The 15994-nt window shown below is 40.2% G+C and overlaps 1 protein-coding gene across 9 annotated transcripts in view; it reads left to right on the top strand.

Moving 5' to 3' along the window:
- The window catches only part of CHRM2 (cholinergic receptor muscarinic 2), a 107358-nt gene extending 91588 nt beyond the window's left edge, over positions 1-15770 (top strand). For 5 of the 9 annotated variants that reach the window (XM_056340201.1, XM_056340196.1, XM_056340199.1 and 2 more), the window contains 2 exons: positions 6982-8417; positions 9324-15770. In XM_056340201.1, coding sequence (XP_056196176.1) covers positions 7021-8417; positions 9324-9369 — 1443 coding nt within the window. In that variant the 5' untranslated portion in view covers positions 6982-7020 and the 3' untranslated portion in view covers positions 9370-15770. Of the gene's footprint in view, positions 1-408; positions 3046-3117; positions 3139-6981; positions 8791-9323 lie in introns of those variants that run through there. The other 4 variants (XM_056340202.1, XM_056340203.1, XM_056340204.1 and 1 more) reach the window with 4 other exon arrangements.
- The last annotated feature ends 224 nt before the right edge of the window (positions 15771-15994 follow it).

Genomic DNA, 15994 nt, shown 5'->3' with positions numbered 1-15994 from the left:
TTTCTAGCTAGCCTATAACCTCTGCAAGTGAAATCATCACAAGTCCACTGATTAAATGTGTGTGGCATGAGCTAGTCCCTAGTTTTGCTGCCTTTGGGTGACACCAGCCACTCTTCTGACCCACTTATGAACTACTCTGAAACACCACTTTGAATTGAATCATGCCCGAAGTGGTGACGACGTAATACTGGGTGCAGTGGATAATCTCAGGCCTGAGCGTGTGTCTGTGCAGCGGCTACCCCAGTCTGATTTCAGCTCAGTGCTGAGACTGTTTGCTACAAGAATATCTAACCATAATGGTTTCAGAATTTCTTCAAATTGTATTTCTGCTCCTTAATTATAATAAAAATTAAATTGTAATAAATTGTGGGGTTCCTTCATGTAAGATATGTGTAAGTAAATTTTCAACATATTGAAGGCACCCTACTGGTGGACAAGCCTGCTTTATGTGGTACCTGCCTTTCTGTGCCTCTAGATGGAGATCCTATCCATTTAACTCAGCCCTTTAGAGGGAACTGTGGGATGCTTCAATAGGAGCTCCATTTTGCTTTTCATACTCTATAGACCAAAAATTACTTTGTTCTCCGATTCCTGAGTTATAAAACTATTTTGATCTTAACAACTGGAGTTCTGGACACACACTCCTCTTAAAACTTACCTGAAAAAAGGAAAGAAAATGCTATTCTGGTCTAGCTTTCTACAAAGTGTCCTGAATTATTTACTTTGCCTGGAATGTAGTGGTGAAACCCTCTGTCCTTTCAGTTGCCATTCTGCAAACCCACTCCAAGAAGTAAGCACCTCTGACAAGCTGTGTGCACTGTTGCAGGTGGGACTCAGAAGAAATTATATGAACTGTTGTATTCAGTCACCTTTGCCATACGGGCAACCATATGATATGGTTCCATCAGAGCACAGAGGAAAGCTTTGCCATAACTTCACCAAGACACTTGACTATTTGCTTGCTGGTTTGAGACCAAGGGTTCTTTACACACAGTCCTAGCAAGAATAAGGAGACACATAAGTAGAAGTATATCCTCTAGTCCAGGAGGTAAAACCCCCTTTTTGTAGATCAAAACCAGTTAGATAAAAACATGCCTATTAAGCATATTTTTCAGGTTTGCCCAATGCATCAAGATGCTGAATTTAGCTTGTAATGATGTCAGCTGCCCAAAGACAGAATGCAAATTCTTTCTTGATTACACAGGTCCTGAAAAACAAAGACATATCTGTAGCCAAGACCATACTTACAGAAAGATAATTAAGTGCCCTAGTACCAGTGGGCAACTAATAGCATAGCAAGAGTAGTAGTAATGACAACAGCACCAATATAGTAGAAATACATAATTATCAAGACCATAGAGGAAAAACTGCTTCTTTTTTAGCTATTTCCTGAAACGAGATGTATTATGCTGTGGTTGTTTGGTTTGTTTTTGGGGTTTTTTTTTTCTATGCTGCTTATAATTTTCTCTGTGTAATTTGGAATACAAACCAGTTGGGCTTGTGGCACTGTATTTGTCAGTTTTAGACTATAAGAAGAGCAGTGAGTAGGATTTAGTTAATAGCTGTACAAATCCTCAGACCCTAACAATAGCACTGAGGCAGCGATATTGATGCTAGCCCTGCCACCTACTCATGTACAGTTCCCTGCTGACTTTGGGTGGGTATTTTTATTTTTGCTTTATTTCAGTTGTTGTTAGTGGCACAATGTTAGTTTGCTTTTGTTAATTCTCTACAACTCTGATCTACTTGTTTCAAGATTTATTTTGCCCTTAGGTACCCTTCAGGATGAGATGGGGGAAAGTAGATCCAGACAGGCCCACAGAATATCTTTTTTTGTAGGATATGTGTTGATTGAGAAAAACAAAAATACATGAAAATAAGAAGAATAGACCACACCAAGGCAGCAACACTTTGCAAAGATGTTTCTAGTTTCAAACAGATTGTAGAAAGTAGCTCATGTGGTGAAGATTTTAGTCTGGTATTTGGGAATTTTCTGAAATGCATTTTTTACTAAAAGCCCAGACTAGATCTGTAATCTCTCTTAAAGTCTGTAATAAATCCTAACTAATGTACCTAGTATATTTGTCACAAGCTTAGAGGTTTTGTTTCTCTCTTTTTTTTCACACCATGGCTTTAAATGGTGCCAGGAAGGAATTTAGAATCAAACCCAGTACAGTTCAGGATGAAAATCAGTTCAGGAACAAAAATTAAACCTATTATTGCTACAGCAAGAGTCAAATCCATTTTACATAGATTCAGACTGGAGAGGAACTGGATCAAAGAGGGGAAGTTAAAAAAGCAAAATTTACTTCTGTTTGAGATTTGAGTGCTGAAAAGCGTTGAGTAGCAATGTACATAGGTTCCTGGGTTAATGCCATTTAAATCACAAATATAACTTTCAGGTACAGATCATTTGTTGTTTCTTTCATGTCTTGACCTTTATATGCTTTCAGAGGATTAAAAAAAAACATTAAATCCTTACCATATTTAACTTGGCAATAGGCACAATACAGAGGAAGGATTTGTCTAACAAACTTTGACAGGCATGGCGTATCAGCCATTTTTAAAAAAACATATACAACATTTCTACAGTTTGTTTTGTGACAAATGCTGGAGATCTATTCCAAATTTGAAATTACAATGATTGCTACAAGATTCATCTGTACCAAAGGGGTGGGATCCTGTCAGGGCAAGTAGAAAGCACAGTCAGCAGAATGCAATACCTAAGTAGCTACTGTTTGATTTTTTAGCCAGTGTCCAAGAAACAAAAGATGAAGAAATAGATCCATTTGACGTTGACTCAGGAAAAGAATTTTCTAATTTTGAGGATCATGATCCTAAGGGATCATGCAGTCCTTGTCCCTTCTCCTTGTCCTCCCATTTCTGCAGGCCTCCTCCTCAGGGTCTGCAATAGAATAGGATGAATAACCTCGATGGCATCATTTTGCTTTCTCACACTCACCACGGTTCCCTTTTACAATGAACCAGCCTACAGATGTCAACCACCAGACCTCTGTTTTGCTGTTCCAAGCAACTACTAGGGAGGTAAATGAAGGAAAGTAAAGCAGATCGTGGCTGCCAGCACGATCTGTGAAGGTTTACTACAGCCTGTGGCCATCCGGGACTACATTTCTCATTGTGAGTGGTAAAGGGGGTCAGGTCAACCCACCCATGCCCTGCTTCTGCCTGTCTACTAGTCACTGCAAAAAGACCTGGCATCACACCAGGCCAAAAGTGCATGTAACATGTAGCTCACCAAATCCCCCAGTTCTGCCCCAAGACCTTCTCAGTCAAAAGAAGGGAAGGGAACGGTTTTCATCACTATGAATTCTTTAGAGGGGAGAAACTACTGCACTGGAAGTGTTTCCCAACTACATATAAAATACCAAACTGTGAATTATTTTATATGTGGATTTCTTGGCTTTGGACATTTTCCATGCAGTGATTATGGTGTTTGTATTCCACAGAGTCATATATGTTTTAAAATATATTTCAGAAGACGAACTCAGTTGATTTTCAGGTCACAAGAGAAATTTCTTGCCTTTTCTGGGTATTTTCTGTTTAGCAAGAATGCACTTAGTATAGCAGGATAAATTATAGTAGCCCACAGGAGTCAGTGCCGTGTTGTGCAACTCACACAAACACCCACGGGCTTGCAGCGGAGAACTCTGTTTCCTCAAGAATAAGATCTGGTATGTCTCATAATGGGAGGTCATTTTACCTTAAAATGCCTCTGCCCCATAGGTCTGCCTGATGAATACCATCTGTTCCCGTAACAAATGCCTCTCCAGCAAGACAGATGGGCTCCATGGCATGACAAAACCAAAAGTACTTCACAGGCAGTCCTGTACCAAGGGAGCAAGTGGCCACAATAAGAAACAGAATCCTCACTACAGGCCTGATTCAGACCCTACTGGAGCCAACAGGAAAGAGTCCAGCAGATTTCAGGTGGTCTTGGGTTAGGAAGTATACATACTCCTGTCTCTGCTCATATAGCGGCAGTACTAGAGGCAGAGATGTTACATGTCGATTGAAAAGAAATGCTTCTCCAGCCCTGTACCTTCTCGTTAACACACAGAGCAAAACACAGTTCGCTTTACAGTCATATTGATGCAAGCAAAGGAAGATTTTACTGGAGTGAGTGATAACAGGTGTGTTTCTCTGTACTTAAGAAAGCCATAGCTGTCAATGTAACTTGCAGTCCAGGACTACCAGCCTTCTCATGGCAGGAAAGTTTTTTGCAAAGAGAGATCACTGGGAAAGGGACTGCTCTGCTTTGCTTCTATTCAAAAGAACACAGTGGAATCCTATTCCTAACAAGTAAAATTACCTTTTAGCCTTCATCCAGCTTCTTGCAGCCCAGATAATAAAATCAGGGGAATTAATATAGAATTACCAATATTTCCACTGGAACTGGAAATGTGTCCCTGCCCTTGCAGGTGGGTTGGAACTAGACAGTCTTTAAGGTCCCTTAACCAACCCAAACCATTCTATGATTCTAAGTGGGTAAAAATTCAGATGAAAAGACTTCGGAACAAAGTTAGCTGGGAGATGGCAATTTGGTTTCACAATGAGTTTCAAGGTTTTAAAATAAATATCAGTTCTTCAGTGGAATGAAAAAAGAAAACCAACCAAAAACCTGAACGTTTTGTTGAAATGGAATTGTAGAGAAACACTTGGCTTTTTATCATAAAGCACAATTTTTTCAGCTCGGATCCTCTCTCACTCTCTTCCCTTCTTGCTCCCCCTCTCACTCTGTCACCAGAGGTAGCTGCAGAGCCCTGGATCACAAACTATTTTCAGCTGAATTTTTTTTTTAAATCAGTTCACCTCTGTGAGTTATTTTGTCTTTTTGTCAAAAATGCATTCTGTTAGGAATGTTCATGAACAACTCTGCTTGGGAGGAGTTCTTAGCTTGTCCCAAAAAATTGATATCTTACACATCTAACTGGACAGCCAGCTGCTCAGCTGTGAGGCTGTGGGTGAAAAGCACACAGTGAATTGCTGAAATGACAGTCCTATATATTAAAGATATACTCCTGGCTATACTCCTGGCTATTTTTTGCACACAGTATAAATTCTGTTATATTCCACTCAGCCTATTCTTACTGTACAAAGCATATATTTAATTAAAACATTCCTCATCACAGTTTTGTTCTCTTGAACCTGATCACAAGGATTTTAGGGATGTACCTGTGAATAGATTGTAGGAAAACTGTCTGTCCAACCTTATGTTCCTCTGTTCTCTTCAACATGGAATTCATAAACAAATCAGCTGTTTTTACAAGCAAAGGCAAATGCGTGAGCCCCACCTTCTGCCAGTTGTATTTCTTTAAGTGTAAATTACAAGATTACAAAACTGCTTCAGAATAAAAACCTTTACAGTGGTATAGCATTTTGACTTTTCCACAGAGACAGACTTGCTTACTTTTCTTAGAGGTCAGAAGGAGTTTTGCTGTTGTGCTGACATTTTGCATCATCTTCTTCCTTTTGCATCTGAAAGAAAATATGCAGTGCTGAAATGACAGTGAGAATGCATTGCTCTGTTTATGTGACACAGACTGTATATGTCTGTGCATCAGCAGGTTAGTCACAAGGGCCACAGGAGGATTCCTTAATCCCTGATGTGTAGAGGAGCCAAACATCACTGAACTTTCTGTCTTCCTTTGATTGCACCACCACTTTTAGAAGCTCTGCCTTAAAGAAGTGATGCCTTATGGGTGGGGAAAAAAGGAGAGTATTCCAGTTATAAAGAGCCTAACTTCTCTGTTACATCTGGCCTTCATGCCTCAATAATCACTTGAGCACAGCTCATAAATAATGAGCGCTTGGAGACTGGCTGTACAATTCCAGTGCATTCTATTGACTTCCAGGGGATGCACAAAAGGATAGTACATATCCTGAAGGCAAAAGCATGTGCGTTTTTCTTGGTCTTCTATCAAATGCATATTGCCAGTAGTTTAATTACTATTTATTGAGTACTGCCAGCAGGCTATACGGGTTACAAAAAGAATTGCTGTATATAAACTGAACTGATTTTTATCTGTTTTTTTCTCTATCATTACCCTGCTATCCATTTCAGACTTTTTCTCGTAGCTTTATATGATAAAGATTAAAAATATTGTAATTTGAAAGAAATGAGAAAAGTACAAGCAAGCAAGCATCAAGAGATAACTTTATAACATTGAAAAACCCAAACAAACAACAACCCCTTTTCCAGTTACAAATAGTCAAATCACACTGAAATGGAAAAATATAAATAAAAATTGTACACATCTAACCAGATTGTCAGATGCTCAACTGAGGTATGTTTACTAACTCTATTGACTTCAACAGATCTACATTTTTTTTGTTTATTTGCAGACTAATAACTTTAGTTTGATGCAGTGCCAAAATCTTTTCAAGTGTTGACAATAAAAGTAACAGCAGTGTAAGAAAATCAGAGGGACACATGACACAAACTTGTTCCCTAAACCTCATAGAAACATACCCAGATGGAACATGAAGGAAAGATGGAAACATAAGACACCTTCATGTGATCTGGCTCCTGGTAAACCACATCTTCACCTCAGGTTAGAAGAATGGCATACCCTCAGGACTAGACTTAGGAATAGGGCTTGAAATGAGCAAAGTGAACTATTTTATTGGTAGGAAAGAAATCCAAATGCAGATCCAGTTCCAAATTGTTAAGGTCAATATTAATTTTATAACAGGATAAAGAGAAAAATGCATCTGAGAACTTAAAAATCTAGATGTGGATTCATATGTCTTTGTCACGTATTTAGAGGTATCTTACTGGTATGTTACTCCTAAAGCAATATTATATGTTGTAAGGTGTTTTCATCAGCCAAAGCCGACTGGTCCTTCTGAATACATCTTCTACCTTTAAACTCTTTCCAAGTAGAATTTTTGGGATCCATTTCCTAAAAGCAAAGTGACTAATTTAATGGTGATACCTGTTTTGGTTTCTTTCCTCTGCAGGCTTAAGTGATAACTGGGTATCTTGTTAGCAGAGCAGAAATGAATAACTCAACATATATAAACTCTTCCACTGAAAATGTGATGGCTTTGGAGAGCCCCTATAAAACTGTTGAGGTGGTCTTCATCGTCCTGGTAGCAGGGTCTCTTAGTCTAGTCACCATAATTGGCAACATCCTGGTCATGGTGTCGATCAAAGTCAACAGGCACCTGCAGACTGTCAACAACTATTTCCTGTTCAGCTTGGCTTGCGCTGACTTGATCATCGGCATCTTTTCCATGAACCTGTACACCCTCTACACTGTGATAGGCTACTGGCCCTTGGGGCCTGTGGTGTGTGACCTCTGGCTGGCTCTTGACTATGTGGTCAGCAATGCCTCTGTAATGAACCTCCTCATTATCAGCTTTGACAGATACTTCTGTGTCACCAAACCTCTGACATATCCTGTAAAGCGGACCACTAAGATGGCAGGCATGATGATTGCAGCTGCATGGGTGCTGTCCTTCATTCTGTGGGCCCCTGCAATTCTCTTCTGGCAGTTCATTGTGGGAGGAAGGACTGTCCCAGATGGAGATTGCTACATCCAGTTTTTTTCTAATGCTGCTGTCACTTTTGGTACTGCCATTGCAGCTTTCTATTTGCCTGTTATCATCATGACTGTCCTTTACTGGCAAATCTCTCGAGCCAGTAAGAGTCGGATAAAGAAAGGGAAAAAGGAAGCTGCCCAAAACCAAGATACAGTTTCCCCCAGCCTTGTCCAAGGTAAAATAGTGAAACCAAACAATAACAACCTCCCAACCAGTGGGGATGGGTTGGAGCACAGCAAAATTCAGAATGGAAAAACCACTGGAGAGACTGTGACGGAGAACTGTGTTCAAGGGGAGGAGAAGGAGAGCTCCAATGACTCCACCTCTGTCAGTGTGGTTGCTTCCAACATGAAAGAGGATGAAGCTGCCAAAGATGCCAGCCAGGCTTCCGCATCCCAAGACCATCTCAAAGCAGAGAACTCCAAGCTGACGTGCATCAGGATAGTCACCAAGTCCCAAAAGAGTGACTGCTGTGCACCCACCAACACTACCGTGGAGATTGTAGGCACCAACGGGGAGGAGAAGCAGAATAGTGTAGCACGGAAAATCGTCAAGATGACAAAGCAGCCAGCCAAAAAGAAACCACCTCCTTCTAGAGAGAAAAAAGTGACAAGGACTATTTTGGCTATCCTCCTGGCCTTCATCATCACCTGGACCCCATACAACGTGATGGTGCTCATCAACAGCTTCTGCACATCCTGCATCCCCGGCACTGTGTGGACCATAGGTTATTGGCTTTGCTATATCAACAGCACCATCAACCCTGCTTGCTATGCCCTCTGCAATGCTACTTTCAAGAAGACGTTTAAGCACCTTCTTATGTGTCATTACAAGAATATAGGAGCTACAAGGTAAAAATAATAATAAAAATAATAATGAAAAGGGTGAAGAAGTTCCAAATTAATTTAAAAAAAAAATGCCATAGCACTTTATGCTCTTCTATGGAATGTGCAATCCAGGATGCTAGTGGAAATATTGACGTGGGGCATCAGCTCCACCCCTGAGAACTACATTTAAAAACATTTTTTTAATTATTGAAATTAATCTTGAGGACGTGGGGATGCTTGAGGAAGTATTCAAGTATGTGGACTGGAAGCACAGTTCCTTGCTTTCTGAGAGTATTCTGCAGAAAGGCTTTAGAGTGTAAAAAGTTTTGGTCATTCTGTGTAAAATACTTGGGGGGGGGTTTTGGTTTTTTTTTCGCTCTCCCCCCCCCCCCCCCCCCCCCCCCCCCGTGTCTGTTTAATATGTCTTCATCTAGGAGGAAAAAAAAAAGGAATTTTAACAATGACTGTGTGGAAGAGGCATAGGAGTTTGAGTTTGGAGGATTATTACATAATCCAAATGAATCATAGTAGAAGGTTTCTGTTGTCTAAAGCTTTTTTGTCACTCTTATGTAAGAATGTTAATGTTAGGTAAATCATGGTGAAAGTTATTTTATGTTGTTTATAACACTACCATTTCTAAAACTGCATCAGTTCCAAAATTTATGTTCAACTTGTAACCGTTGCCTAATACTTGTATCATTCAAAGTCTGCCTCTAGCCCCCTTCTAGGGGCTTTTGTTCCATGATTCTTTCATCATGTCAAGGTAAAAGTGAAAAAAGACCGTCTTTTCCAGACTGCTACATCCCAAGACTATTTCAGCATTCATGTAAACCAAAGCTTTTGAGACAATTTTGTTCACTTTGTTTGTTGTATAACATCTACCTGTGGATTTGTCATTTACCTCCATCAGCCTTTCCTTCCTTTTTGTAGCTTTCTTGTCCAGGGCACAAAGACTGAATATCAAAGGAAGTTGTAAATTCGAAGAAAGGTCTCATCCAGTCAGCCACTACAGTGGCCAAACAGAGGGCCTCAGGTGAAGAATAAGAACAAGGTTATTACTAGGAAAATGGAGGGAAGCTAAATCCTTTTAAAATCTGATGTACAAATGAAGAGGTTTGCTGAGGCTCCACAGAATGAATAGTTAATATTGGATGACTGTGCTCTTGAGCAGTCAAAAGATGATTCACATTTATTGAGGAAATGAACAAGACGGACTGACATGCCCACATGGATCAAGCTCTGCCTAAGTCCTCAGTGTGAAACCAGTGTCCTTCCTGGGTGTATCCTGGACAAGATGTTTACTTTGTGGAAAAGATATTGGCTATATTGCCTTTTGTACCAGCTGGGAGCAATATTTTGACTGTAAGCCAAGGGATAACACTAATAAAAAGGCAGAGAGGAAAACAGTGAATTCACAAAACCAGATACTGAAATAGTCTGGATGGGAGGCTGGCAGGGGTCAAGTTCAAATATTACCTGCTACTCCAACCAGTTCAAATTCAGATTCTCTCTGCCTGGTAACGAATTTACTATTTCAATATTTGATATTTACTGTAGCACTGAGCGGACAGAAGAAAGTGTATCAGATGACTGAAAATAGCAATTGTCTGCGAGTTATGCATATTCTAGTTACCTCCTTCTTAGTAACTCTAACTTCCAGGCACTAGGGAAGGTAGACCTACAGGTTTTATTACCCAAAAAAGTAGCTTGCTGCATAGACAGTGTCCTAAGAGACTGTCTTCTGGATTGAAAGCCACCTACCAAGTAGGACACCAAATCATTCTGTTATTTCATGCTACCACTTTAGAGTCTTCCAAAATGCACTGCAAAATAGCAGCCTTCAAGATTACAGGGAAATTAATCTTGCAGACTTAACTTTTACATTTGACGAGCTTATTGAAACACAGTGTCAAAGCACTTTGGCAATATGACAATTTTCATGTTTCGAAGTACAAATTCCTAGCAGAAGGTGAAAATGAGGAGGATTAAACTGCAGTAAATTAAGGCCACATTAATCTCAGGATTAATGTGTCTTAATATGCATTCATTGATTTTAGACCCCTAGTGATTTCATTCTAATATATCTAAGTGTCTCCATACAGCCAAGGGTCTAATTTTGCAATCCTTACTCACCTTGAGTCATATCTACTATACTATTTTCATCTTCCTGCTTGTAAGGAAGAATAATTCAATGATAAGGCTTGCAAAATTGAGTGCTGCTTGTCTTTTAAAACTACATTCACCAGGCTTATCTTGACAGGTCAGAGGAAAGATTTACATGATCATTTCTACTTCATTCATCCTTCTACAGTGTTAAAAAATTCAGATAAAAACCAAAGATAAAATGAAATCTGTTCATCTGTTAATTTCATTTTCTTTAGAAAAGTTTCATAAAAGGAACACACCTGCTTCTTTCTTTCAGCAAGTGCTATGGGTATCAATAGTACAGGTACTCAAATTGGGAAATAATGGTTTGTATATTCTTATCTAATCTTTTAGGTCCAGTTTTCCAACAGGTGTGCAAAGCCTTTATTCTGACCTTTGAAACTGTCACTTGTTTATAAGTTATGAAACCTTCTAACAGCTAGGGACACTTCTACAAGTTAAAAAGTGCAAATTAGAGATTACAATTATACGTTTTCAACACTCAAAATAGCATGCAAAAAAAAAAAAAATTTGGGGCCAATATTATGAAACAAACAAAAAAAACCCCAAACCTTGAGTTTGAAGCTTTCAAGCACTTTTCTCTAGCACCATTCCCCACTTTTGATCCTAAAGGATAGCATGCTTTGGTTTGTGTTATAGTACATTTAAAAGGCTCGCAGGACACACAATTGTGAGTTTCCACCTTGTACCAGTTCAATAAAAAAATATTCCCATGGTACATCCACATTCACAGCCAACTACACAATGTAAAAGTAGATGACATAATGCACCTACACATGTATGCACAGGCATGCAAACACACACCCCAAAGTGATTTATATACATGGAAAATATTCACATAACTCTCAAGATATTGCATGGGGTTTTGTCTGTGTTGCACTCGTTGGGAACTGGTGGGAGGTGCAGAGCCAACAGTTACTCATGACACTGTCTACCCCTTCCACAAGGCAGAGAGGAGGCAGAGCCTGCCCTGAGATACTGGGAACCTCGTGGGTCTTCAGCTGATTGTGGCTTATTAAAAAAAAAAAAAAAAGGGGGGGGGGGGAATAATCTTTCCAAGATGCAAAATAGTTTGTTCTTTTGAACATCTTTTGAGCTCTCATGTCTTTCCTTTGTGTCCCAAACCACGTTCACCAGGTTTCACTTCCCTTCTGAGTGATAGTTCTGCAAGATCTAGATGTCGGTCTTGAAGAGCAGCGCTCCCTGGGTACCTCCTCCAGCTTCCCCAGCTGTCACCTGCGCCCCGTCGCCCACAAGGCCCCAGGTGCTGCTGGTGCTGCCACATCTTCACCTTGGGCTTGGCCGGAGGATCCCAGCGGCATGTCCACACCATGTGCTGTGCTGGCCACTTTTGTTTCACACAGAAATTGAGCAAACTGTGCAGGTGATGCATGAGAAAAATAACAGAAAACAATAACAAAAAACTGCAGCTAGCACTTCTTGCCCTTTCCTTTTCTTCCTCTTAATTATTTCCAGAAACAAGCTAAAACGGAAAAGGCCCACCCAATCTTTGGCAGCAACCCTGCTGCAGCAGGATCTGTCATGTCGGCAGCTCATGGGGAGTGACTGGTACTGTCACGGGCCGGTCCTACCTTCACTCTCCAGGGAGAGAACAACAGCCTGAAGATAAGTCCATCCAGCTGGCACCTTTTCTGAGCCTGAAAGGCATCTGTGGTTTAAAAAATAAAAAGAGAGGGAGGAAAAGAGAAAGAAAGAGAAAACCTGAAGTAATGTTGAGGAATCTGTTTTCCAGCGAGGGCTAAACCTAACAAAAATTTTTGTCAGACTTCTTTCTGTTTGGGGTTTTCATTTGATTTACTAGGATTCATGAGGATCTGTTCAGAGATAGCAAAGTGTTTGAACATTGCCTGATGAAAAATCATCCAAAGGCAACAAACACTTCTATATAGGTCAGATTACTTTTCTTTCTTTCTTACCTCACAAACGCTCATGGGGATAGAAGTAATCAAATAGACCCCAGGGATCAGTTGTTTGACATCTACAAAGCACGAAGGGACAAAAGCAAGTGTTAAATCTATCACACCTCTGTTTTATATTTTTCTGGTGGAGGAAAAAGTATTTACAGAGGAGGCATCTTTAGTGAGCGTGGCCATGGTGAGAACAGCCCACACATCGGTGAGAAAACCTTCAGGGTGGCCCAGCTGCTCCTGGCCATCCCGGCCGGGCCAGGAGCACAAGGGAATGGGCATTTTTTTTTGTTTGTGTTCTTATCTCCTGATGGATTTGAATGTGTCCATGTGTCTGCTTTGCAGTGGGGCTTCCTAGTAAACTCACTGCCCCCTTCTCCAGTTTTGACTGATTTTGATCCCAGTTCTTCATTCCTATGGATGCAACAGCTGCCCCAGTGCTGCCTGGGGATACAGGTCCTGGTTTCGCCTGTGGTGCTGAGGTGGCACACTTTGAATTTTTCACTTCCACTGACACCACTTCCCCTTGCCACTTCTGTTGCCAAAAAATGGTCCTGGCCTTGCAGTATAAATGGGTAAAACATCTTCACAGCCATCATGCTGCAAAGCTGATGTGATGCAGCTGGGGCAGGCAGGAAGAGTGCTGCTGATTTTTGTTTTCCCTTCCTCCCCTTACAATAATTCCTAAAAATCTTTAATTTTTTTGAGAAATCAGGATGCTTCTTGTGAGAAGCTAAAGTCTTAGGAAAGAAACAGCAAGAAAACAAACTTTCTTTCTCTGTGTGGGGAGTGTTTGCTGACAGGTAGTGGGTTTGGACTCTAATGCTTTTGATATTTTTAAAGATCACTTCCTAGATGGCTCTGTGCTCTCAACTGACAGCAGTGCAAGTGGTAAAAGTTGAGAAGCAAAAAGTAGGTGTTTTACATCCCTGGCTCTACAGATGTTTTATATAACATGTCCAGAGACATTTGCTAGGGTGCGATTTCAATACAGTATTGCTTTTATTTCTCTTGTATATCATGAAAAGCTCTAGACTTTAAAGATATTTTTTTTTTAAATTTATAGAAAATCTTTCTCTGAAGGAAGCTGAGATGGTCCTTAATTTGCTGTGGCTCCTTTTTTCATTTCTTTGCCCGTCTTTCCTCTTTTGTCATAGTCTTGACAAAAAGCTTTCCTCCTCCCTCACTTTAACAAGTATGTTGCCTGCATTTCAGCTACAGGTGTGCAATTTCTCTTGCCTTTCAGGCACTGAACACTGGCATTCAGATTCCTAAACCCCACCAAAATATTGCCTTCTCTAGCACGCGGATCCCCCTCCACTGAAGCCCGCACTACTGTATGGAGTGAGAAGTTCCATAAATCCTTTCTGCATGGGTTTTAAATTGGAAGTAAGAAACCCACCAACCCTTGTGTGAAACAAAGACAAGTCAATTCTCTTCTTCCCCAGTTTTGTCACCTCCATATTAGAAAGAACAGTGGATAGCAGCAAAGAGTGAATGTTCTTGTACTGGAATATCATGCAGCAACCTGCACAGATTAATTTCATGCCCTGTGCAATGGTAAAGCAGCCCTCCCTTACCCTGTATACCCTTCCATTCCTGTGCTTACTAGCAGAGCGTTCACTGAGAAACCAAGCCTAAGAATGTAATTATAGCAAGGCTGAGTTGGACATGAATCATTTACCACAACCAGTGCAATTATTTCTCCAGTATTTTTACTTCACGCCTTTTTCTATGGCCTGTTATGCTACATTATGGAACTTGTGGGTTACACGAGCATATCAGTCCTTCCAGGCCTCCTATTTTAGGATACTGGGTAGACTTGTTGTACACGATTCATTCTGGTATTAACCAAATAAAGGGAAACAAATTCTGGTGTCTTTTTGCCTTCCAAAGCTCTGCATAACCTGAAAAGTGCCATTAGGTAACTACTCTTTTTCATTTTTTATAGTGACTTTTTTTTATTATTCTTGCCAAGAAGCACACAGAAACTGTTTTCTTTGAGATGCCCCAAAGTGCTCTGAGTCTCTGGGAGAAGCAGCTGTGGGTGGTATGGGAGGCAGCATGATCACAGTCTGTGTTACAGCGGCCTTTGGAAGGAAGGATTTTGCTGGGTATTTAACATTTGGACTGACTCACCTGACAGCACTGAAGAAAGCACAGCACAAGCTTGGTGTGCCCCAGCTTGCAAGGGGACAGATGGGTCACGGCTGGATTGCTTTTCTGTTCCCCCCAGCTCCTGTAGGCTGGGAGAAGGGAGGGAAGTTTTCTGCCCCCTCCAGCAGCTCTGTCTCTGCACCTGTACCCCAAAGACAGACCTTCTCTGAAGCACATCATGGTAGTAGTGATAGTAATAATAATAATAAAAACACTAGTGAGAGTGCCATGGTTGCCAGTAAACACACCTTATATCTTATCCCTTAATTCTGGTGCCACTTTGCAGAGGTGGTTGGTAAGTTAGAGAGTAGCAGTTTGTAAATACCTTTAGATATGGTGTTGGTCATGTTAAAACACACTATCTTGACTGTGTAAAAAATACATTGTGTGTAATAATATCCAGATAAGGTTATAATGTAAATATAGCTACAATGAATGTCCAATTACTCTTCAAGCTCTACGTATGAGGAAAAACCTCATGTCTTCTTGAGACTTTTTTTTTTTAACTTAAGGGTATGGAAAACCTGTTACTCATTTGTATAAATAAACCAACTGCATTCTTTTCTTCAAAAGAAAATACTCTGCAAGAGAGAAGGGAATGCATTATATGTATGTGATATCCAAATTCATATGGTAAAAGTGGGAACTGAGGATCTTACAAGTCTGGGACTGGTCAAATTCTTGATGCCGTACATTTGATCTCATATAAATAAGATAAGCACAAGTTTATGGTTAGCTGAGTAAAGCTGACCCACTTGATTATATACATTATAGATATATATTTATATATGCTGTATCGATGTATACACATTATACACAACATTCATACAGTGAAAGCAAGGTCTGACAAAGTCATATTAACTGGGAATTTGGATGTAGTGTTGTGCTCCATTTGGAAGAAAAACATCTGTGTTATTCAGCAACATTCAAATATATTATGCAGGATGAAGGAAGGTGTTTCACCAAAACAACTCATGAAGGACTGAGGCAATGAGGGTTTGAAATATCCAGAAGACAATTAAAATTACATGCAATATATGTGTATGTACTTCTGCTGAGTTGTATTCCTAGTTAAAGCATTGCATTAAACAGCAAATTATAATAATAAAAATGTTTTTGTATGTGGTATCTGTTCATTTTTTCTTTTTACTGAATGAGCTACCGTGTGAAATGTAAAACTGGGTTAATAAGTGGAGAAAAATAGTTTCCCTGCAGTAGCGACAGGGCTGTGAGACTGACTGTAGTACTCCAGAGAAGAAATCTTTCTCTTTCTTGGCTTTCTTGGCAAGTGTGAAGTTCAAGAGAGATCTGGAGTACCACTTTACTCATCTTTGTCTTGTCCACGTCTCC

This window comes from Falco biarmicus, chromosome 5 (genome assembly GCF_023638135.1).
Source record: "Falco biarmicus isolate bFalBia1 chromosome 5, bFalBia1.pri, whole genome shotgun sequence".
Classification (NCBI taxonomy): domain Eukaryota; kingdom Metazoa; phylum Chordata; class Aves; order Falconiformes; family Falconidae; genus Falco; species Falco biarmicus.
Note: the sequence above shows the minus strand (reverse complement) of the source record. Positions and strands in the feature narration are given on the sequence as shown.